Consider the following 26,044-nt stretch of genomic DNA (forward strand, 5'->3'; position numbering starts at 1 on the left):
GGTCACACTGCAGCTGTGCACAGTATCCATCAGCCAAACGGAGGATCTTCCTCTGCCTGGAAAAACTCATTTAGATCTTATCTGGGGAAAAATTTGTTTGCTGAGGGAGAAGGAGGAAGGTAGTGGCAGGAGAAGTGACTGTAGTCTGGCTAGTGCCGCTTGATTTAATTTAGCCACCGATAGTGTCTCTGACCACTTGTACTCTTCTTATTTTGGAAGGTGAGTGAGAGCGAGTGCCGAGGAGAAGGAGATGGAGGGAGGCGAGGACAAAGAGGTGTTTGTTTACAGGCGGAGGAAAAGGGAAGCGAAGGGTTTTACGCGACCATCTTGCAAACATTTTGACAGTAAACGGATATTATACAGCATCAGCTGGGAGTCAACGTGGTCATTAGCATTAGCATAGCATAGAATCAACCTGTTGAACACACAGTCGTAATGTAGGCTGTTGACCCTGCATGTGGACAGGGACCACTTTCTACCAGGCGGATCTGTGCATCCTGCCGTCGCTGCTCAGGAGCTGATGAATCAGTCAGTCGACCGGCAGAAAATTAATCAACAACAATTTTGATAACTGATTAATTTTTCAAGAAAAGTCCAACAAAAAAAGCTGCTTATTACAGCTTCCAGGATTTGCAGCTTTAATCAGTTTTATGTAACTGTACATTGAAACCAAAACAGGCTGAACATTTCATCTCTATTCTAAATATGGAGGACTACGAGTGAAACAGTCTGATCTGCATCGAACACGAAGCCATGAATATGTCCTCTGCTGTGTTTGTTTCATGCAAACTGAAGAAGACGTTCATCTCTGTAAGTGTTGGCCTGGCAAGGGGAGTGAGGCACCACGCAGTGACCCATAATGCCTTGTGTGAGTTCTCTGGCCGGCCTGGCGCAGGCAGGCAGACAGACAGACAGACAGACAGACAGACAGACAGATAATCTGCCATCCACCACTGACAGCTTGCTCAATCATGAGTGGGCTGCTGAAAAGATGAGCACTAGCCTGCTGCTAATCACCATTTCAACTCACCAGATGACACCGACAGGAAGCTGCTAACATTTTGTGATCAGAAGTCATAACGCTAATGCACACGTGCCCTTTAGCGGCGAGCTGCTTTGAGCTAAAATGCCTCATAAACACATTTATGCCATCTTTACTGTGATCATTTAAGTTAACCGAGTTAAGAGTGAGCAGCAGGTTGAGTGGAATCACAGTCACACTTGCAGGGTTATATGTTGCTGTATGTGTGTGTGTGTGTGTGTGTGTGTGTGTGTGTGTGTGTGTAGCACTGCCTGCCCGGGCTGGAAGAATATTTGCTTTGCTTATCGCCGCCCTAATGCTCACTGACAACTTAATAACATCACAATTAACTAAATGCTAAACAGATGCCACTGCTGGACTAATGTGATTGAGACAATCGGCACTTTTGACGTGACCCCTGTGTAGCGCTGCCATTGGCCTAATTTGCTTGAGTGACACGAGTGTGTGTGTGCTAGTGTGTGTGTTTGTATTTGAGGTAAATGATTGCGAGACCACCGGCGCGAACAATTTACGAGGAAGTAAAAGACGAGGAAGAAAAGGAATAACGCGGCTGAAGAGAGCGTCTTTTTTCTGACCATCGTAACCTTTTCGTACTCCGTTTTCCACCTCTCCTCTTTCCTTTTTGCCTTTCCTCTCCTCCTCTCCTCCTCCTCCTCCCTCTCTGCTGCTCCCTCTCCAGCCAAACTATTTCTGGCTTGAGAAAAGAAAGTGTTTACTCTGCGGCAGAGGCCTGCTGGAATCACGCTGTGTTCCCACTGGCTAAACCCACTATTGCCACTCCATGGTTTGCATATTTTCCCTGTATTACAAGACTTTAAAAAAGGATGGAGAGAGATAAAGAGAGAAGAAAAGAAAGAAAGAAACAGAAAAGAGTAAGAGAGCAGCCTCCCTCTCCTATTATATGTGGATTTTCTCTGGCACTGCTGTGTATGTGTGTACATGGAGAGGATTCATGTATAAACAGGAACACCAACAGTCGGACAACAAATTCTTCCGAGGCTTGTGGACTCCGAACTCATTTCCACACAGGTCACATGGGAGATGCAGCCCTTGTCGTTTCTGCTGCTACTCACAGCTCATATTGAATAACAGGCGACTGCTCACACTGAATGTGGCCTCAGTTTGGCGGATGAATGTGCAGATTGCAATGCAAATTACAAAGTGTGCACTTGTGGATGCACGGCTCAGATTGGCAGTTATGGAGCCTGCAGAGCCTGTAAAATGCACGAATCCCTCGTAGGGAAATCTGCATTTTTAAATCTAAACTAAAAAAAACAAACAAAAAGAAGTACTTTAACTTCAATTTATTGCTTACTTTTGTGTTTGTGAGTCACTTTCTCTGTGCACATATTCTGACCTTTTCTGCACCAAGCTACAGTTTAATCAAGTGGAATGTGAGTGCGGTGGGTTTTACCAATAAAATACAAGAGCTATAAATTATGGCGGGGACCAAAACAATCTAATGGAAAAAAGAGATGAAGATAGCTGGCAGAAGTATAGAGATAAAGACAGAATGAGAAAAAAAAAACAGCAGCTCAGGGCTCAGAAATGTCTTACAGCCTGACGGGGGGAGGCTTTACTGGAAATGCAAAGTGAAAATGACACGTTGGAGGTGGCCATGTATAATGAGCACAACAAGTCCCACAATAGGATATTATGATGTGGGACAAAATCCACATTAAAACAGCTCTGGAAGCAGTTTAGAGCGGATATCTCAAAGAGGAAATGACACAGTGTACAGCAGAAACAGACAAGTACGGCTTTTCTGCCAGAAACGCTGACTTCTGACGGCTGTCTGAGTAACTTAACCTTCACGAAGCAGCTCTCCAAAGACTTCTCGAACACAGTCTGTATCGAACAATAACCAGCTCCTTAAATTTTACAGCTCCTTTCAACCGCACAGTCCGCATTATGTGTTGAAGAACTGTATTGTCCTTGGTCTAAAAAAAAAAAAAAAAGCCTCATCAATAGATAAAATCCTCTTTTTCTGACCCATAAATCGAAACTTGCAAAATCCAGCAGCTAGATTTGACGCCTGTGCTGACCCTTAAAAAAACGGCCTTCGATAAAAAGCCTGACCTGAGCGTCTGCGTGTGTTCCCGCAGGATAAGGAGAGCGCGGCTGCTTGTACAGCAGGTCATGCATGTCATTTTGCATTTTGAGCGAAAAAAATCTCTTTGAATAAAAAAAAAAAAAAAACTGCTTTGGCATTTGAGGACATTTGGACTGCAGACTGGGATTACATCACGTGAAGTCGCATTAAAATCTAATTAAGGTGTTTTGAATATTTCTGCCAAAGGTCTCGCTTGCTTTCAGCCATATTAGCGCTGACCCAGAACTCTTCTACAACCCTGCTGAGCATTAAAAAATGTGTTAGAGGAGGAAACTTGAAAATACACACTCAATAGTGGGTAATCAATCTTGTTGATTGGCGATATTTTTAACAATCTTCAACCACAGTTGATGACAAATGAGACAGACAATAAGATAAAGATCTGAATCAGAGCTATTACTAATATATCTGCTGTATCAGTCAGAATAACTGCAGATATTACTGTCTTCCATTCAAAGAAAACCATTTATACTGCTATTTATTTCAAAGTAAAAATTCAGTTTGGAGCAGTTCCAGTGTGCACATTACATTGCAAACTGCTTCCTGTCAGTCACCTGATGAAATGGAAGTCTCCACCAGGAAATCCTCCCTGTTAGCATGAAGCCTATCATGCCATGTTTGTCTGCAGGGCTGCTCTGCAAAGCTCGGGCTTAAAGAAGGAGGTGAATTCTCAGTGCATACATTGCATAACAATTGGAGGACACGAGACAAAGACAAATGGGTAAATGGGCTACAACGCTAAATGACAGCAGTGTTTTTCTTTAAGGATGAGAGCTCCATGAAAGCCAGACAGACTGTGTTCTTTGCTTACAAAAGCCCCGAGGCGACTTCCAGTTTAGAGAGAGAGACACTCTGATGCGACGCCATCCAATTTGGGAAAATATGTGACAAAAATTAGTCGTCAGTAGATGTAACGGAACTCACGAGTGACTTCAGCTCCTGGACACACACATTCCTGGGTTTATTTGTGTGTGCATGGGTTGCACAACACTGCCAAAGAAGGGGATAGTTTGCAGTGTGTGTTTGTGCATGGGTATTTGCACGAGTTCAGTGGGTAAAAACAGCCACATGATGTTTTGCTGCAAGTCCCCGCCTCCCCCCCTCCAACACTGCCATGCAAAAGAGCTTGTCCGTTAGGAATGACGACAACTTCAGGAATGCCTCAACGGCCTCCAAACCTTCCCATAGTTCAACCGGCCGCTATACGTCCCCCGTGCACTAAAGCTGGAGGGCTGTTGAGCCGCACAGAGGTGTGTGTGCTGTGCCGAGGCCAGCTCTGGTAAAGGCAAGAGACGACAGACAAAGTGAGAAAGACACAGAGGTTGAGTCAGACTGCAGCTGATCAGGCCAACAGAGGAGGTGCCACAATAGTTCCCATTCAAAGCAGCAAGAAACAGCCACAGTTTCTGAGGCCAAATATTGTCATCAGAGAACATTAGCCAAGGGCTGAAGCGCTGCCAAGAGGCAGGCAGAGATCAAATCTGGCTTTGAAGGCCAACAGTAACCCCATGCTCCCACCACATGCCCTTCTCTGATGTTTTGTGTCTTGGGTACTGTACACACAGACATTTCTGTATAAATAAATCCATGTTTGTTAAGCTTTCTGGCTCAGGCACATTTAACACTCTATTGTCCGCGGGAGCTGTTTTTCTATCTGATGCAGTTTGTCTGCCTGGATCTCGTTCTTTTTATTTTTCCAAACACGCAAAGCGAGTGTTGACATGTTAGCCTGAGGGTGGCGCCAGAGGAATCGACGAGTTCATCCTCTGGGGAGCGTGAATGTGTTTGATGTTACTCGTGATGACCTGCACCTGCGGTTGTCCCAGCAGCTCCCATTGGACAATAAAAAGGACAACAACAGTTCCTAAAAGTCTCCACAATGTCAGAGCGAGAGACACAGAAAAGGACGTTTGTTCGCAGTCTCATCAGTTACTGCCCCGCTGGAAGCAGACCAACCGGCCGAACGGCGTCAAGAGCTCACCGCTGAGCTTCGTGCATCAATAACACTTTAAATGTCACCGTATGTGACGGCACATAAACACATCCAGAGACAGAAATCAACAGGAAACCACAATTCAAGTGGATGTTGAATTAAATTAAAAGGAGGAAACGTAAAGTAGATGCAAACAGCACAACAGTGAAAAAGTGATGAGTCATCATGACGCTGAAATTTTGGTTGAAGAATGGAGCCGCAGAACAAAGAAAACCTCTGCATTATTCAGATTCATAAAGCTCTGTGGAAAACTTTATTATTCTAATGACTGTGACAGACACAGACATGGAAATGGACGCGAATATATCAACTTTAAGATAGTAAAATGTTGGTACACTAATATATGAACTTGTAGCTTCCATAATGATGACAAGTGTGAGGTTTTGAGTCACGGCAGCGAAAGAAATCGGCGTTGAAAATGAGTCCCGTGCTTTCACAACCCGACGAGCCAAATGTCAAGAGCTCGCATCCAGAGCCGCGGACGTAGAGCTGAGAGCGCAAAAAGAAAGTGAGGCTGAAGCTGAGCAGCACACGGCGAGAGGAACTGCCTTGTCATATTTTACCAGAGCCCATTTTTCAGGCTCTGATCCCTCAGAGGGGCTCAACACACGGATGATTACTACACTATTACTGCTGCTGCGCCAGTTGTCTGGCAGGAAGACACGTCTGGCCCTGGCTGCCGCTGCCCCCCCAGCCCCTTCCATTCGTTCCAGACTGGAATGCCTATATTTAGAGTGCTCCTTTCCGCTGTTATGGCTGCTGGATCATTAGCCTCGTTTAACCCTTCTTTACCTCCGGCGAGCTGATTGGCCGAGGGCATGCCCCTCAGGAGCAGCCCTCCCCGAGCCCTGGCTGCGCCGCCCCACCTTCCCCTCTCAGATGTTGAGGAGGAGCGTGAGCGGCCCCAAAGAAAAAGCGTAGCCACCCAATGGGAGCCGCTAACGGGGGCCTGAGGGTCACGGCTTCAGATGAAGGACAAAACACAAGATGATGATAATGATGATGTGTGGCTATTTTAGGGATCGCTCGCCGGCGGCCTGCTTTTCTCCCATCTCATTCTGTCTGACAGGCTAGGGCGGGGCTAAAGTATGGCGATGTGGATGTGGGTGACCCCCCTGACCTTTCCTCTGATGCTACAACAGGCAGGTTGCCATGACTGCTTGGTCAAGCACATTCGTGCTCCCTGGAGGATGCACCGCGTCCATTCTGGACTTTCCCTGAAACTCTGAATTGCCATTAAACTTGTTAAATTTCCACTGGTGCTCATGGTGCCATACAATGTAATGCTAGCTCTCAGACACTTGCTGAAGACACACATTTTGTATTATATCCAACACTGCATGAAGCAATTTAGTGTTAATCCAAGTCTATATGCTAACACAATGCTACACAATATGAGCTCTGCGCTATGTGCTAATGCTGAAGTATGCTGTAATTTAGCATACGAATGCGTTTCGTACACAAAAAGCACAAAGTAAACGCTGACAGACATCAGTCAAACTTTCACTGAAAAAAAAAAATCACTGATTCAAATCTGAAGAGTTAGAAAAAGGAAGTGGTTTTTATTCTACTGTAATTATCTGAATGACTTATTTCATCCTTTCCTCTCAGCTTATTCCAGCTGCTAAAAGCTCCTTCACATCAACACTGTGTTGCATTATTGGCTAATATCATCTATCATCCTCCTGTAAGCAGCAGCATGGCAGCATGTCGTGTGTGACTGTGAGGCGGCTCATGACAGCCTCTAATTATTCTTAATCTGGAGCCACTGTACGAAATGAAAATCTGGATAGAAGCTGATCCACCGAGAATGAAACAAAGATAAAGCAGAAAGCTCACAAACACACATGCAAACATGCAGCATGCGCGTAGCCTTCGCCCTGCAGCACGCCGGCTTCATAACCCAGTGGTAGAAATTTGAGACAATCCTTTCCCCCAAATTAAAGAGTTCATCACCAGCAGCGAAACTGTTCTGGGCCATCACACAGCTGCTGAAGGGGGATTTACTTTTTCCTATTTACATCTTGGCACCTAGATCGTCCTCGTCTTCCCATCTTCATAGCTGAGCACTGATAAACAACGTCGGCCTGCCAAGTTTTCCCGGTTTGTTGATTACTGTTGGGTCTGTCTTGATTTAGGGCGAGTGGGACTAATCCAAGATGATGTGATCCATCTATCTGTCAATCCATGGCTCCAGTTAGCCAGAGAAGGCTTGAATGAGCCTCCACGCTCCACCACAACAGGCACCACACCACAACACGCAGGCCCACTGGAGAAAATACCCCAGCAGACTGGGACGGTGAACCAGGAGGGACCTGATGAGTCCATGTGATCTCAGTGCTTCATCCGATTACAGGGAACACTTCAAAGTTTTTACAAGACATCTGCTTCTTTGACTCTTTCACTGCTATTTTTTAAGAATTTGTCCTGCCAAAATATGCACCTTATTACTGCAGCCACAGATCCCGCAGATCAGTACATGGAGAAGAAAATCAAGCTGAACTTCCTGTACAGATTCAACCAACGCAAACAGCCAGCAGAGGAGCTCGGATCTTTTTGTTTATGTCTCCGGTGTTGCCATGATATGTCTGGCTGTGTGTGTTCATACCGGTGTGGATCTGCCGGTGAGCCTCCAGGGATTCCTCCGTCTGGAACTGGGCACCACACTGGTCACAAACGATGGCCTTCTCACCGGCTGCACAACAACAGGAGACAAAAGCAAAAATACACATTCACACACATGTTTCACATTTGGAAAAGCTGAAGAGAAAAAAGGCGATGTGAAGACAAAGTACTTACAATTCATTATAAAAAAAATCAACAATTAACAATTTTCTATCTTTATTTTACACTCACAGTGATGTCAGTGACACTTTAAGCTAAGCTGGTTTGCAAACAGCAGGTTTTAAAGACAAACCGGGAGGACTGGTTTGGATTTGGGGACCTTTGGGAAGCTACAGCAACATCAAGGAGGGAATCCTTGACACAGATATCAATATTAAAGTTAGCTCATTGTAGCTATAAATCTAAATCGTACTAATCAACTCACCATTCTTCAAATTACTAATTTATGAGTTTATGCTAAAACTGAACATCAGCTGATACATTCGGTATCAGATATATTTAAACTATCAAACACTGGCTCTAGTGATCACGTTCTAAACTTTCCAAGCAAGTCTCCACATGCACGAGACTTAACCTGTGAATCAATCAATATTTTTAATTTATTTAAATTTTAACAGAAGGTTCTTGCAAATGGACCAATCGTGTGTGATAATAGGATAAATGCTGTAATTTGCTATGAAATAAACCCTCACAGCTTATTTAGCTTTAGCTTTGTCACGATCCCCCTCCAGGTCAGATTCAGCTCTACATTTCATGAATATGCATTTGGTGGCAGGAGGCGTCATCTCCTTCCTCATAAACGCCTGACGCAGGCTGATAGCTTATCATCACAGAGTCCATTTTCGGGTCCATTTTTGTGACACACTCAGTAAGAATGGGGCTCAAGCACATTGCAGACTAGGTTTGTATTCTGCAAGTCTCCAACTTCCAGATTTCAAAGTGAACAGCCTGTATGTCAATATGTACAGTAGACCTGACTGAATATATTTAGGGTGTGCACAGTTGCATCAACTTAATACACACATACAACATTCCTGCTCTTGACTCGAGGCCACAAAGTTCTGTTGAGCACTCTTCCACTTTTGTTGCACCACACTCTGCTTCTGTTTATGCAAGTGGATCAAGTATGTAGCCCTTGAGCTATGGTCTGAATTGCCATGTTCGCCTTTACTTTATGAATGTGTACAACCTTGTACGACGATAAAAGGAGAGACAGGAGACTGGCATGCACGAATACGCAGTGCTGTTGGAGGGCACATCAGATCAGGCCCAGGCAAACGACTTTTTATGGCTTGGCAGCGAGCACTGTACATGCCATACACATCACACATCAAACAGACGCACACACAGCACACACACACACACACACACACACACACATTTAACATCTGGATATTGTGTGTGTGCAAAATAGGCATGCTTGTGTGCGGGTGTGTGCGTCTGTTTCCAGTGAAAGCACAGAGCGATCTCTCCCGACCAGACCTTGGTTTGTTCTTGGCACGGCCTCCTGGGTTACGACACCTCCAGAGAGAGAAAGAGAACACAATGAAAACAGGAAGCCAATTCTTAGATGACAGAAAAAAAGTCAGGGAGAGATGGCTTGTGTGGTTTTGCAACCGCAGTGACATTAGGGAACGGCCTGTACTGTAATAAGCCCTACCAAAAGCAGAAATGACACGGACCGTACATGACAGAGTGTGCCTGCCAGTAGAGTGCTTATGCAACAAGTTATGCAAAAGACGGTACGCTGCACAAGTGAGCGTGACTAGATCATAAGCCACTGCAATGCAACCTTTAAAGCCAGCACATCCTGAATTCATCTGTGATATCACAAGATTTATTTTCATTTATGAACTTCAGACTAAAGACGCTGAGCTGCTGAGCAATGTCCTTTTTAATTGGCTGCATATTCAAGAGGCATAATTTGTCGTGCGAGCGTATGGCGCGCCGGTGTCAAATGCACAGATGAGCATATGGCCGAATTAGCTGGCAAAAGCAGCCACTTAACCTTTGGAGACAAGACATGTAGTGGAGATGTAGACAGAATCCCCCAACACACCCACTGATGTCCCTCATTTGCATTAATCACATCGTACCTCTGCTGCTTCTTTAACTCCCTGATTCATCATTGTTGGATCATCTGTAATTATTATTTTCTACATGCTACGGCTGCTCTGCTAACCTGCATTTCGCTCCTTCCATCACACTGATTCCAGCTGATTGATTGGCCTCGCAGAGACCAACTGGTGCAACCCCGACTGCATCATGGACTGACATCGGTGCTCAAAGTCAGTGCACATTACTGCTTTCACTTATTGCACACGTCTCTGAAAAGGGCCATACTGTGATTTCAGCCCATCTAACACATGCACATGTGCACGCTTCACATTACTGCAGCTCCCAAAACCTGTTGTGGTGTCTTACATTTACATTTCTTTCATACTTTCAAAGTAGCTGCTGAACTAAATTAATTTCCCTAATCTATTTTCAGTGTTTTGAAACTTGAAATAAGTAGTCCATCACAGTGAATAACATTTCACAAGTTTCCATTTCTAATTTCCCTTCCTTCACTTCACTGAAGTGCCTCTGAGCAGGGCACTAAACCTCCAGCTGTCCCAGATGGGCAACAGATCAAACTGGGATTGTACTGGGCAGCTTCCAGGTGTGAATGCGTGTAACTGTGTGAGCGTGTGGCTGTGGGTTCCTGGAAAAGATCATTCACGCTCGGCAAATCTAATCAGGTAAAAGAACTGAACTGACACCAACGGCTGCCTGCAAGGAAAGAAAAACACGTTCACGAGTACGTTTCGCAGTATTGTAAAATACAGGTGATTTGTAGTAAATCAGCTTAACACTTGCATGGTTACCACAAGTAATGACTCCGCCTCACAGACAGTGAACAACACTACAACCAGTCTTCTGGGAGGCCAAGAGACGTGTGCTAAATGGGCCAGGGATAGGGTTTTAGTGCAGGGCATGCCCCTGCTTGTGGCACAAGGACATAAATTGTCAGGAAACGCCTGCATGGTGCCTTGCTTCAAGGAGAATGGAGTTGTGTGAGGTCACCGTGGGGCAAAGGGGGGAGGAAAAGTGGGGGTACAGGAACCCAGAGTACGCACAGCCAGGCAGCCACCCAGCCAGATGCCCGTCACTCCAGTTAGCCGGCTAAGTGCTAACAGGGGGCCCTCCGCTTGGTAACAGCCGCCATCAGCCATTTTCACTGCCAAATTAAAGTGATAAATCTTGAGGCCCCTTTGATCGCGAGAGGGTGAACTTGTTAGTTAGGAGAGACGGGGTGACCGCGACAGAGGAGACACACACTTCATCAGCTGTTACTCGTCACGTGTGCTCCCCGTGAACAAAGAGCCGCGTTCTGATCGGTGGAAATTAGAGCCTAAGCGCTGATGCGACAGGAAACGCCAGGAAACGCTGGTGTGACTGAAAACTGCTGCTAACATGAAGCGAATAAAAATTAACCATCGCAAAACTGTAAAGTTCAAAGAGAAAAAAAGTCCGCTCTGTTTGCGGGGACTCCTGTGTCACATTGCCACAGATTCAGGCCTGAGCTGACATAATAAAAGTTGCACAACTCATGCTGACTTAGTGTGTGTATGTGTGCATGCTGGGAGATGGTGATCAGGTGCCACATGCCAATGAAGCCGCTTCCCTTTTCGCTTCCTCCTCTGAAATATTGCACAACTGTTGTTGCAGCGCAGTGCGGCTCAGTTATTTCATAAAGGGCCGTAAAGGAGAAGCAGCCACAGAGGGCTCCCAGCCAATCAAGTCAACTTCCTGCAGAGGCTGGTGGCACATGGTGATATAACGGTCCCGTCTATACTGTAAACTTCATCTGTCTTTACAGGCCCTCCATCCCTCTTGAAAAGAAAACCAGAAACTAGTTTAAACTTCGGCTGCGAGTGTGAGGAGTGTGTGAATGCTGCGCAGAGGAAGGTTCAGTCGAGGCTCGCTGAGCAGTGATTAATGCAATTTTATATGAATTTCACATGAATGTACAACTTTTAAACTGGTAGCACTGGTGCCAGCAACCTTCCCAGTTGGCCACACCAGCTCATGATTTGATCGCTTGGTGCGACTTCAAGACGGATCAGATTTTTTCAATCTTTGTTATTTGCTAGCATCGTAATCATTTTATGCACCACATTAAATAATAGCATATTATTTATGACATGACATATGGCGACATTGCGCCATAAATAAAGGAACAGAGGAAAAAATCTGTATAAATAGAGGAAGAAGCTTCTCTCATTTGTTCGGTTTGATATGTGCAGTGATTATTGAGATAACAGGAACTTCAAAGATCCCAAAGCTAATATTAGAGTTAGCCTCAGCTGATGTGGCTAGCCACCGTAGCCAGTCTGACTAATCAATTACAGAACTTTTAGAGCCAACACAACAAATAACACTTGTATTATTTTTGGCATTTTAAGGTTAATTTAGATTTAGACTAGCAGAACATGATATCGAGATAACGTCATATAAAGCTGTGACTGATGCCACAGAATATTAACCAGGCTTTGAGGAACTGGTTCCCATCATTCAGTGCTAACTCAGCACCTGACAAACAAACATACCTCAAAGCTTTCAATGGAATTAAAATAGGATTTACGTGGTTTCTTTTCAAAACTTGACTGCACATCAGAAAACTTTCATCGAAGTCTAAAAGCAGAAGAAACGCAGAGAAAAAACAAATGAGTCAGCCCTGATGAGACATCTGTCCCCTCACGCTAAACCAGTGTCACAATCCTATTGTCCACATTTTGTTCGACCTGTAAATCTCTTTGTTACTCCGCTATAAAAGTGCTCTATAAATAAAACGTGTGATTACTGCTGGGTCTGGTTGACTGTCGGTACTCTAACCACTTCCTTGGCACTATTCAAGAGTGTTTCACTTAAAGTTAACTGCTGTGGGCTTCCCCAACAGTGGCAACATTTCTACGTGATAAGGATAGTGGATTAGCCCACTGAGCAGGCCTCACAGGGAAGTGATGGTGCATTCCCCTGCCTGTAATTTCCCCTGACATGCTAAGTGCTCATTCTCCCATTTCCCTAAATAATGTGGCGTGCAATGGTGCATTGTCCTATTTGCTATAACGCTCGTTTCACGCGTGCACGCGAGCTGAGCTGCAAACCGTCGTTACGTTATGATGCAAACACGAAGATCGGGAAAAAGTAAGCTCAGTGTCCGTTTGGGAGTTTGTGGCTGTGATAAGTGTGTTTGGGATGCAACAACACGCACGCTATCACCACGCTCACATCATCCCGCTCAGCTATGTGATCTCATAATGCCGCCATTCAGAAGCTCTTCTCATTCAAAAGAACGTGTCAGAGGCAGAGAAAGGCCCTGTTTGTTTGGGCTGATACTCCTGCTTTTCTTCACCTCCTGTGGAAGACTAAATATTTTTTGTGACTGTATGCCCACACTCAGACTTGACACTTGTTATTCCAACCTACTTTCTTTCGCAGGTAGAGCATATATGCTAAGTTTGCAACAGATGTCCCCCCTTGGGGATCGCAGTCTAAACAGAATCTTTCATCAAAGACAATCGCAGAATTAAACATAAGAGTTAGAGAGCCTGTCTTTGCTCATAGCGACACACAAAAAGTAGGCCACCATGTAGATATGAGAGCTAAACATTTCATACTGCACAGGAGATAAAGAAAAACTATTTCTTCTTTAACAACCGGCGGTCATTTCACAATCTGATGATGCCATTGTGCATGAAATGACCTTGTTTTGCCAGTTAAACATGTCACTCACATCAAGTGTAAATGCAATGTTCAAAAAAACAGAAAAAAGAACTGAAAACCTGAAATCAGCAGAACCATGCAGAGACCTTCTGTATGCTGCAATATAGTCATCAAAATCAGCTGTCAAATGGTCTCACATGCCTGCTTGCATGAGATGGCATGACACTATTTAGCATTCATTACACAAAAAAATCCCTGTCTAAGAGCTTCCGCATTGAGAAAAGGCTCAACAATAGAGCTCGACTGTTCCAAGAGAATAAGCCTGCTGTAATACATAAAATGCCAAATTCAACTCAAGACAATCCGTCACACGTAAAAACGACACGGTAAACAAACAGCTCCGACGGATACGAAGAAGGCGCCAGCTGTCCTGTGGAAATTACCTGCTCTGACTTATGATAAAAAGCATCAGCCGCCGTCCTGCCGCTGAATATATCAGTAACATTTAGTTTGACATGCAAAAGTTGTGCCTTGTGTAAAAGTTTGGGATCAACCGAGTTAGCTACATGCTAACTTAGCTCTCTCTGTAAGCTGAAGATGTCACAATGTGCACATCTGGCCGCAGTGGCTCGTCTTTGCAAATAAAAAGATGGTAGGAGATCACTGAGATCGGGCTGACACATTTGGATTTTGCATAAAAACAACTTGCAATTTGTCTTGATTGCCCAACGCGATGTCTTAATGAGAATCAGTGATGAGTTAAATCTGGGATGATACTCTCCTCTGCTCCGTTAGCATGAAGCTTAAAAACCTCTTCCAAGTCAAATTTCCTCTAAATATGCACAGGCGGCACAAACCTGAAAAGTTACTTCATTTTACAAGAGCAGCTCGGTCAAACATTAAAAGACTACTGAGAGGGTGCAGAAATCCTAATTGGCTGATGATCTTTGCACAAGAATGAACTTGTGAAGGTTAACTTGACACAAGAAAGCTCGGGTGCAGATTTTTTTTCTTCCACTTCAGCTCCTGTGCAGGCTTGGTTCTTGCAGGGCAGCTTGCTGTACAGTATGTGCACATACTTCTGCAGGAAGTGGATGAATGATCTGTTCTCCGGAGTCAGGGAGGCTAAATGGGAAATTAAAAAGGGGTAATTACAGTGTATCTGTAGATGGCTGACCAATATCACACTCAGTGGTTTTTAACAGTGTAAACAGGGCAGCAGAGAGAGGCAGACAGACAGATTAGGTGGAGAGAACGTGCTTGAGAGTGTGACAGAGGGAGGGAGGCAGACAAGCACAGTCACCAACAAAAACATAGCCTGGCTGTTCACTGAGCCTACATAAATGGCTTACGTAAGACAGTACTCTCAGTACCAAAAAACAGCAAAAATCCATAAACACACATCCCCCCTCCCACTCCCCCGCACACGCATTCACACACGTGTCGGTTTCACTACACTTCCAAGGACTTCCATTCATTCCCATAAGCGTAAAGAATAACTTGTCTCTGCTGGATTCACAGCCTTAATCTTCACCATAAAATAAAAGTGAAGCAACGGAAAAATGACATTAGGCGTCAAAAGAAGCTGCTTATTCCCAGCATCTAAAACTCAATCTGGTTCACGTACAAATAGCAAAACAAGTACACATTCACAGGAACACACACAGACGCAGTATGCTGTCAGAACAATGAGTACAGACACCACACGCTCTCTCTCTCTCTCTCGTTCCCCCCCTCCCCGCCTGCCTCGCTCTACCTTCAGCGTTATAACGAGCCGTGCTGTACAGTTTTATTTACACCAGCCTCTTATCAGTGGTACAGCAGCACAGACACTGCCAATTGGAGAGGACAGGCCACGGTACTGCCTGTACCCTGTAGTGGAGTAGGTGTGTACCGCCATGCTCCCAGCACGTTTTTATCAAGGCTCAGAAAAGACATGCTGCCTCTCAGAATAATAAAAATACTCACACACACATGCACGCAGGTTGAGTTTGCAGTAAGTCCCCACAACTACAGGCATATTATTACACAGGTCTTGCGGCATACAATGGAGAAGGTTTCCATTTAGGGACGCGGAGGGGTAAACCCTCCTTAATTTATTTCACCCACCTCCTCACATGCAGGAGTAGAGTTCAGCAAATGCATTTTTAGCTGATATAAATCTCAATCTGAGCCAGGAAGCATGTGACAGATGGCGACATGCAGGAGGTGGTGGTTCAGGGCAGAGTTCTCACAATATACTTTTATATGATATCGCTAATCTATTGTAAAGTGACATCATAAAAATAATTATACAGTGATTTCATAGAACAACTGGAGGCACGCTGCTGTCTGAAAAGAGGATTCAAGTGGAGAGTGAACGTTAAGGCAGGAAGACAATTCCCTTTAAATAAAAGAAAGAAAAAGCAGCATTCATGTGAAAAGTTCAATATGGGGGGGCTGCTTTCAGTCTGTGGTGTGTTTTTCTGACTCTCATTGGGTAAATATCAAACATATGGAAATCAAAAATGCCAGATTTGGTGATTTGCTGAAAAACTTGAGTGATATAAAACGAGGTAGGCCAGGAATTCGAACATGTGGAGGCTTTAGTGTAACACCATTAAGACTGCAACCTTGGACAAATCAAATACACTCAAACACAAACTGTACACACATCATACAGGAGAAGATCAGGAACATAAAGCAGCCAAGCAGAAGAATTCAGAACAAGCAAACCAGGTACCATCACACACGTCAGAGCAATGAATTATACAGGATAGAAATCAAAACTGGCCTCATGTACTGCAACACCCCTGATGGATGGAGTGCTAACAGCCTGGAAATGTACTAAAGTAATAACTTCAGACAAAAATCCATCAAATAAGGAGGCAAACTCCAACCTTCTGTCAGCGCAACAGCCTGAATTCAGTTCATTTTGGGGGATTTTTTTCAAGATGGCCCCAGTGTGAGTAAAACTACTGATTTTTGACCAGTGCTCACCAAACCTTGAAGGCCGAGATCCCGAACTGGGCCCTGGTGAAAGGTGAGATCCACCAACTGAAGCTCTGACAGAAAATGAGGCCTTTAATATGGACTTATCTACCATGAGCCTAAATAAAAGTACGTTGTATTTGTTTGTATTGTATGAAATGCTTTGGAGCAAATTGATGCAATCAAGGAAACACTGTAACGAGCATCAAACAGGCCATAGCTGTCACCAATGTGGCCAATTTTCGATTTAAATTCCTAAATTATTTCAATAGTAGACAACAAAGCTTCAGAAGTTATAGCATGTAGCATTAGCATTTTACAAAGCAGAACTATATTGTGCGCTAGCAGCATTCTCAGTGTAATTAAGCTAGGTGCCGTTCTCTGTCCCGTCCCAGCATCACTTTTCACGATGCCATCAGAAGGCAAAACTGTAGAAGTGGGGGTGATGTCTGTGACTGAAGACTGTCTGTGACTGCTTTGTAGTTTGGCTCATAGCTACAGACAGCCAGACGTTCTCTGAGCTGTCTGTCAGTGAGGCAGCTCCTGAACTTTGATTTGATTATTTTCATCTGTGAAAACGGCGTCTCACAGGGGTGAAAGGATCCAAAGAACGCACTCGCTCTTAGTGCACATGTGGGGAGGGGGTTGGAAGCTTCTTCCTGCTCCCCAAAAGTCACTGTCCCTTGATTTGCCTTTCAGCTCTACAGCATTGTGCAAAGTCTCCGTGCGGGAGGGGGTTTGAGACGACTGCAGCGTTATCTTCCATGACGTCTAACTCACCAAAGACTTAATGCTTCATCCAGGTGAGCACAGCAGTGCTCAGGCTGAAAGCGTCTTCGATGGCCTGTGACATTTCCTCCTTGTTGGGAAAACGTTCTTTAGATGTGTGGTCCAAACACCGAGCCTGAATGCATCGACTGCGCTCATGATGTGGGACAGCCTTTTCCCTGGAGCTCGTTCTTCAGCGCCTCCAGTTTTGCTTTTACTGAAGGTCTTTTTTTTCTCAGGCAGCAAGTCATTGAATCACTGAAGCACTTTTCTGTCATTTAACGTCAGAATGGAGCAGCAGGTCTCCATAATTGCCTCAATCACACATTTTTCCTTTCTGTTGTGGAGCTAGCTAGCTAGCTAATCCGCAGGCTATCACCCGCGAGTGCCATTTGGTTTATTGATAAATGGACTGCATTCATGTAGGACTTTTCTAGTCTGCCGACCATGAAAACACTTTGACACACATTCATGGAGGCAGACTGGAGGATCGAACCACCGACATTCTGGTTAGAGGATGACGTGCTCTGCTTCCTCATCCCCCCCATATATTGCCGTTTACAACAGTTAATGTACCTGTATCTCATTGGCCAGTTTAACGTAGCACCTGATATGCTCAAATCTGAGAGAGGAAGGTGCAAAACTGAACATTAATCAGCCAAAATGCAGCTGTGTATTTATTTTTCTGTTGTTTTTGGGAGCCACACGGAGCGTCTCAAAGGTCTATGAGTTGATCGTGACAGGTTGCCGACCACTGATCTGAGCTTTACAGGTGTTTATACTATTGATATGACCAAGGAAAGGGTGGGACAGGACGTGACAGAAGCCACCTACTAATAAATGCACCTTAAAGGATTACACACAGAAAGCGTGCTGAACATGGAGCACAGATAGTGCAGTATGTCGCTGATATTGCAGCAGGTATAAAACATGCACTGCTCTCACAAATATCAGTCTGACACACAGGCAGAAATGACTTTATGGAGTGAGCAAACACAGCTCCATAGATAAGGAGATAATCTTGCTTTTCAGTGGGGGGGGGGGGGGGGGGGGGTAGACAAGCCATCAAAAGCACAGGAACATGTTTGCTCCCGATGATATTGTTATCGACGGAGAGGAAAATGAAATCAAAGGGAAGTGAGAGAGCACGAGGAAGAGGGAGGGAGAGAAAAAGGAGGAAACAGATGAAGACAGAGAATATTCAGGTCGCATTTGACAGCTTTACGGTCTGTTGCGCCGAATGGGATGTCTAGGGACGTGGCAAAGCAGACAAATATTGACTTGCAGAGCGTTCGCATGCGCGCACACACACACACACACACACACACACACACACACACACACACACAGACAAGGAAAATACACAAGACACTTCCACATGAAGCCTCTGGATTCAGCCCCCCTTCAAAATGGATGAGCTCACATTGCAACATCAGTCACCCTTGTTTTTTTGCCCAGCTCAACCTCTTAATCCATTTTGCCAGCAAACCAATTTGTTTGTCCAGTAGGTCACAGACAGTTCCCTGCCCTCACTGTTCCCTGTTCCCTCGTACTGTTTATTTCTCCCTCTCCTTTGCCTTACTTTCTCTGAACGACGAAGCCATTTCCAGAGCTTCTGCCCCCTGGGAGATCGAGGGCATCTCAGTCCACACATCCGTCCCTCCTCCTCCTCCTTCCTCCTCTCCTGCACTCCCTTCCTCCCATCTACCTCGTTCTCTCCCGTCCTCCTTACTTTCAAAGTGTCTTGACGTCAGAGAAACCTGGTTTAGAGTGCGCTCTGACACAAATGGACACGAACTCGAATGCATCATTTAAAGCTTTTTAAACTGCCATAACGTAGATCAGTGCCACCGTCGGAACGCAGCGCTAACATCAGGTGGTCAAGAAGACAGAATGATGACAGCGTCTTCATCTTCATCATTTCATCTCATCAGTCCAGTGATATTAGTCTGGACTGGAACATGCTGACAAATACTGGCTGGACACTCATGGTCCCCAGAAGATGAACCATAATGACTCTGGTGATCCCTGAACTTTCCTCTCATGCCACCATGAGGTCGACATTTTTGGTTTTGAGTGAAATGTCTTGAATCTATTTATGTATTCATGCTCGCCACAAGATGAGCTGTCATATCTTTGGTGACGACTTTTCATCCAGCACCGTTTGTGTTCAGTGCTAACTGATAAATGTTAGCATGCAAACAACTGCAGGAAGGACCATGTAAAACATCAGCATGCTAGCAATGTCACTGTGCTTTCATTTATAAGAGACGCGAGCATGATGTTTATCCTTATATGAAGCACTTTGTAACTTTATTACAAATTTATTACAAATCAAACAAAACAAAAAGCAAATATTTAGCTCCCTGCAGAGACACCAGGTCATGAGAACATCACTCAAGAGCTTTATGACTTAGCAAAAGGTGTTACACAAGCCAGTTTTAAAGCAAAAGTTTATTGTTATCTGATGGCTTTTGTTTGCGATGCCCCACAGTGCAAGACATAAAAGCAGCGGCGTATCGCAGTGTCTGTGAAATGAAGATGGTAAATAAAATGTTATCATAACTGCTGGGAATAATGGCAAAATAAAGAAAAGCAGATCCAGGTTGTAAAAATGTGTAATTTTCCCAGGTGTAAGAACACACACAAGCATTTATTCCCTGCCTTGCTGTCCAGTAACAGCAATTTCCTTGCTGTTGCCAGACACTGACCAAGTGTTTCAAAACACCCCCACACTCTCCAAAACCTGGCCTCCCCTCCTCCCAGGCTGCCCCTTGAGGTGAAAGGTGCCATGTGTTTTCAGCTTTGCTTTAAACCCCCCTCTGTTTTCAAAAAGAGGGGAGAAAATGAGGCTTTGACATGAATCCCTGTGCTCCTGTAGGCCACAGACACAATGATATCTTCAGGGCCTCGGGTGGGTGTGTGCGTTTGTGTGTGCGTGTGGGTACGTGGACGTGTGTGAAGAAGTGCGAGGAAGGAAACAAGAGCTGGATGCATGGAGGAACCACCCGGGGCTCTCCTGGTGTGAAGAGGCAGGAAGTAAGTTAGGCTGCTCTAAAATGCCAAAGTGGACCATTTCTCACAAGCCTCGGGGCCTGGTATTAATAGATGCTGGTCGGACAGGGGCGGGTGTGTGGGCTCCTGGTGAAATATATGCTGACATGAGTGGCCGACTGCAGCTTCAGTCTACCAAAGTCCGTTGATTGATGCATTGATCAGTTTAAGCTAAACTCTAGATTAGCTTGATTTTCAGTCTAAACGAATGAATCTGATGTTTCATTGTGTCATTTGTAGCATTGAACAGCTCAAAAGGGATTTAAGCTAGCTGGGCAGTGACGTGTGGGGCGTGCTAACGTTGCACAAACATGATTTACCCAGAGATGCACTGACGTGAAGAGAAATTTTAGCGAAATTTGTTGAACGTATGCTTCTTCCTTGTCAAAACCTGCCGCCTGCATTACCCACAACGCAACTTGAGTCAGTTGCGGTATGCTAACAGTGGCTAATGTAGCCTTGACCCGCTAGCCTCCAGAGGTGTGGTGAGCTCACGTCTTTGTAGCTCCTGTTTACCTCCAGATCTTTCACGATTGGGAAGCAATCATCATGAAGCAATGATCAATCCTATCAGCACCTGATATCAGAATCGAGGCCAGAGAGCCCTAAAATAACCAACCTGACACTGAGCTCAAGGTCAATAGAGCAATGAATGAGTACAGTGAGGAAGCGAGTTAATGTTTAATGTGCTCAAAGCCATTCACAGCAGAGCAACCAGAAGAAAAACCAACAACATACCAACAACATACCAACAACATACGACGTGCATTCTGCTGCTGACTGACAGATAACACTGTCAGTGTGCGGTCAGCGTGTTTTCAACAGTATTATCTCACAAGTGTGCCGTTGAAAAGCTGCTGCAACATCTTTCAAACCCTGACATTTTTCCTCTGCTTTGCTCTTATAATTACTCTTTGGGAGCTCATCTCTGAGCCTTGTTTATTTCTCCAACAGCCAGCCAATGTTCCTGTTGAATTTCTGCTGCTGAAAACTTCAAACCAGCTCCCTTTACTCAACAGTAGTTTTCTGAAGCATTTTGACATGAAACACAAGCTGGCAACACCCGTCAAACCACCACAAAGCAGTTCTGAATCTATATTGCAGTGTGCACGGCGTCCAGGGAGTGTTATGAATAAACACGCTTTTAGGAAATGCTTGGAAATGATTGATATTTGCAGATCTTGCCAATTTGTGTTTCAGAAAAGTAAGACCAAAGTCCTGCTAGTAGCACCGTAAGGCAGCGATGAGCAACAAAGGGAACAGTTCCACTCTTTAACACTTGCCAGTAATGAGGCGAAGAAGTTTGACCGTGGAGCCGCTTCAATCAAGGGTTTATCATCTTGAGAGCATGAATGCGCTCAGCGCAGCACATACCTTAGCTGCAGAGACCACAGTCCCCATTTTCATGGCTGTAAAAGGGTCACCGATTAAACACAGGTTATTTTATATATTTCACCAAACAGCCAATGCGACCTTTTTGAATATCCAAACCAAATCCTTGAGTAATTCGTCCAGGAGTTGTTGAGGGATGTCGCCCAGGAACAAAGTGTCTGACCGACTGACATCCTCAGCTTAAGCCACACTGTTAGCATGACAGAAAGGTCATTTTCATGCAATATTAGCTTCATTCTGTGCATGCTGGGAAGAGAGACTGACAGACCTGAGACTCTGACCAGCAGTTGAACCCTTACCCCCGTGACCACCACAGACTGTTGCCCTGCCAGCTGCTGGGAATCCAGCAATTGACATCCTCTTTACAGTGCCGTAAATGCATTTATAGTTCAAGAGAGGAAGGGATGAGATGGCTGCTGGATCGGGGCAGGAAAACTCATTTTGGCTGTCGCTTGCTGCCTGGGGGGGGCTGCTGGTGGTGGGCTGAGGTTTAAGGTGATTGCACCAAATCCAGACACGAGCAACACTTGTTGCCCTGGCTTTTTATTCCCTTCTTCTGCAGTAGCAGTCAAAAATGACTGCCAAGGAGTGCTGGAGAATGAAGCCAAGGCAAAAGCTGAGACTTTCAGCAGTGTAACAGGAGACACTGAGCTGCTGCTCATTAAAAAGCCGCGTGGTGGACACACAATGCATTCACCCAGTTTCATGTTAGCATAAGCATTCTTGTCAGATGCTGAGGAAACTCGTGTCTGCTGCATTACAACACTTTTCCCTGTTCCTCTGTTCAGTCACCTTTTTGTTTACAGTGAACTAAAATGGCCACATGAGCAGAGAAATCATGGCAGGAGTTGGTGTATGCCCCCCTATACACTCTCCCTCCCTTTCCTCAGGTCAATAACCTGTAAAGATTTAGTGTTTAGGGCCCATTATTTCCTGCTTTCAAGTCACACATTGTCAAAGGCAATGCTGAGTTTATTAAGGCTGGAGTCATGGGGCCTGAGTGGAAAGCTGGGAATACAGTGATCCCCTGGGTAGTAAAACTGTGACAAAGAAAAAAGTAGAGAAGAGTGAAAACAGGATGAAGAATTGTGCACTGAAAGCTGGCAGGAATTAAATATCACATATCTGCACCTTGAAAAAAGCCACCCGACTATGTGCGAAATCATCCAGAAAAGACCAGAAGTTGGTGTTTCTGAAGCGTCTCCACTGTGTCTGCATGTTCCCACGTCATGGTATGAAGATTAGTTATAGACAGTGACCAAAAACACAGCGAGAACATTGCTAAACAATTGTTGATGTAAGTGGGTTCGACTCAGGAAGGAGGCCAAGCTGAGCCAACAGAAACAACTGGAGACGTGGCTGAGAGTGCAGATGATAGGATATCCAAATGGCTAAACAACAGGAAATGCTTGAAACATGCAGCGTTTTTTTTTTTACTGCACTCAGGTGCATTGATTTACATACTTGTTTATTTTGTTTGATTCTGAAATCCTCTCTTCCACCCTGTTAAATCTTCCACATAAAACATAATAAGTACTGACTTCAAACAGGCAAATCGGATCAATTAGGGAAATCTCACAACAAGAGCTATTTAGGGGAATAAACTTACCTCAAAATACCACAGAACTTGGATTCATCAAGCCTGCGTTATCTGCCAAATGACACCATACAGAGGTTACTCGCTCTTTTCCATTAAGTCATCTGTTTTTCCACAAATGGGGTGTCAGAGCGAGGATATTATTTGGTGAGCAAAGTAAAGAAAAGATGAAGAAAATCTCCATGTTCAGATTCTGCCCAGACCCACAGCACAGATGACATTGAGATCCAATTAGTTATCATTTATGAGAGCCTGAGCTCAGCTTTCTGGCTGCCTTCATCAGCTGCTTTCATTTTGAGCTACAATAAAGTTAAAAAGACATTGCTTACGGCATGCGCTGCATTATACATGGACACATAGAGGCCTAAATAAAGAGCAGACAAGGAGGAAGCGATTTTCACGTATTCTGTTCGCTGTGATGTCTGACAGTTTGAAAGCAAATCAGGTTGTCAACAGGTCTGTGAACAGTCTTAAATTATCTGAAGGTTACTGTTGTTAAAAGCATTTTAAGCTTCCTTTGAAAAGCCGAATCATTTTAACCCTGAAAAAATAAAACGCTGTTACTCATTTTCTCTTTGAAGCGCAGTGAAGCTGTTAAACAGTTTGTACTCGAGGTTCGCCGGCCGTCTCCTTCCCGCACGCCGTCACTTTGTGCACGGCCTCACGCAGCTCTGGATATAGATACAGCAGAACTGATACTGTAGAGGCAGTGACAGCTCCTGGCAGGCAGCCAAAAGTCGGGAAGTGTGTGTATATGTGTGTTTGGAGGTGGTGGTGGGGGGTTGGGGGGGTACAATCAGCTGAGGCAGAAATAGGCCAAATGGTGACTGTACGGTTCAAAGGGTTCGCCTGTCCTCTCGAGCTGCTCTCGCTGGGTTTTTTCCTCCGTTCGCCTGCTGTTACCTCGCTGAGTTATCAGGGAAACTCTTCGCTGGACGTACATTTAATTCAGCTTCTCTTATTTATGGTGGGTTTTATTCATTTTGTGCATTGTGTGTGTAAATTAAATAGAAATAAGCTGTGAAATGCATCCAGGTAAACTGGATTATTTTCACCTGAAAATGGAAATTAGTCCATCCTGGTTGCATAATAATTAATTAATACAGTACAATATTAATCATCGTGTTATTCCTAACACATGTGTCTCCTGTGCATGTAATTCTATTAAATTCTATTATTTCTGCTGAACATCTTTAAACTTTCAGGATTTATTCTCTTCAATGTCACTAAATTTTAATGTTAGATTTTGACATTTATGCGATCTGTTTTAAACTTGCAGGATGGTTAATTTGATCTGCTTAAATTATGAAAAAGCCAAAAAAAACAAACACTTTCAGGTAATTTTTCATGACTTTGGCCCGAAAAATGGATTAAATATGCAGCACCTTACCCAGCAGTTAATTCAGATTCACTCAGTTTTGTATTATGAAGTGAAGCTCTAACTTTGGAGAAGATGAAACTTTGATGATTTTGTGTCTAACTGTGCCACGAGCAGCAGATGCGACCGGGGTGAGACACTCTCCATGTTTTCAGCTGGATGTGCTTTTTGATGTCGGAGGAGCTGATTTATTCACTTCAACCAAAGTGACAGAAACAGTTTACGGAGAACTTTAAACATCTCAAAGGTTTATGTAAGTCTGGAAGCGGGTGACAGTTTGTCACACTGCGTACACTCATTATGTCTTTGTGCTCTTCATGTCTTTCAGTTTCACCCGCAGAGACGTGTTTGCATATTTAGCGGACATCTCACGACGTGCAGCTTCTTCTTAAACCAGTTAATCAAGTGAACTGGTTTTGGATCAGTGCACGCAGACGTTATAAGTTGAAACTAACAGGCTAATGTCTGTGCTTTAACATTCCTGCTTTGCTCACTTCGTGGTGTTTCTGGCATGCTCACACACAGTTATTAAGACTGTAGCCTTCAGCATGAGTTTAAAGATCCTTTGTGTGATCATACGATGCACAGGTGATGCAGGGAGGAGAAAACCTGTTCGGCAACTTGGAAGCATTTAAAACGTCTGATTTTGGATTTTCTGTTGCAGGAGCTGGAGCAGCTAACTCCGAATACGACTTTAAATTTGCAGATTTGGCGACCCCTGTGGTCACTGCCGGTAACAGCGAGTAACGTGTTTGAGATGACTTGTGTGTCGACTGGCTGGAGGAGGCAACGCTTCACTGCTCTGTCTGAGAGGCAACCTGAGAGGAGCAACCGGTGGATCTGTTTACGGCCCGACCAAACAAACCAGCTGAGCGAATTTATAACGTCACGTTGTTTTGACAAAGACGTCAGCCAAGAATGTCGTCTGAAACCACGACTGGATGTCGTCTTCTGCATTTGATGGGACGAAAACAGAGGAGGGATTATCGCAGACAGCGGAGAGGTGACAGGAAACGAGGGAGAGAGGTGCGGCCGAGGTCCCGGGCCGGCTCGCGGACGTGGTCTTAACCCAGGAGCCCCCCCGAGAATTAGACCTGAAAGTATGGATGACGCTCACTGTACTTCAAGCATTCAAACACAGCCGGCGTGGAGTTATCAATGAGAAGGATTAGCCTGCACAGCACAGATGTGGCGCAGCCTCAAAGTTTGTCAGAAACTGTCTGCAAGATAGTCGGCTAATAGTTGCAAATCAATACGCCCTGAACCCCCGAGCCCCCCTCAGACATTAAAAAAAAAATCATCTGGGGGCCATCCAAAAAGCCTGTTTACTCCTGGATTGAAGTGCTTTTCCCTCTGACCAGCCATATTAGTATTCCGTGGTCACTTGCTTGTTTTCAACAGTT

General features: G+C 44.7%; 1 protein-coding gene across 1 annotated transcript in view; it reads right to left on the minus strand.

The window, feature by feature from the left end:
• zbtb16a (zinc finger and BTB domain containing 16a) overlaps window positions 1-26,044 on the minus strand; it is a 129,666-nt gene that overhangs the window by 38,678 nt on the left and 64,944 nt on the right. The window contains exon 4 of the mRNA XM_076749700.1: window positions 7,757-7,843. Within this exon, the coding sequence (XP_076605815.1) occupies window positions 7,757-7,843 (87 nt within the window). The remainder of the gene's footprint in view (window positions 1-7,756; window positions 7,844-26,044) is intronic.

This window comes from Chaetodon auriga, chromosome 15 (genome assembly GCF_051107435.1).
Source record: "Chaetodon auriga isolate fChaAug3 chromosome 15, fChaAug3.hap1, whole genome shotgun sequence".
NCBI classification, from domain to species: Eukaryota; Metazoa; Chordata; class Actinopteri; order Chaetodontiformes; family Chaetodontidae; genus Chaetodon; species Chaetodon auriga.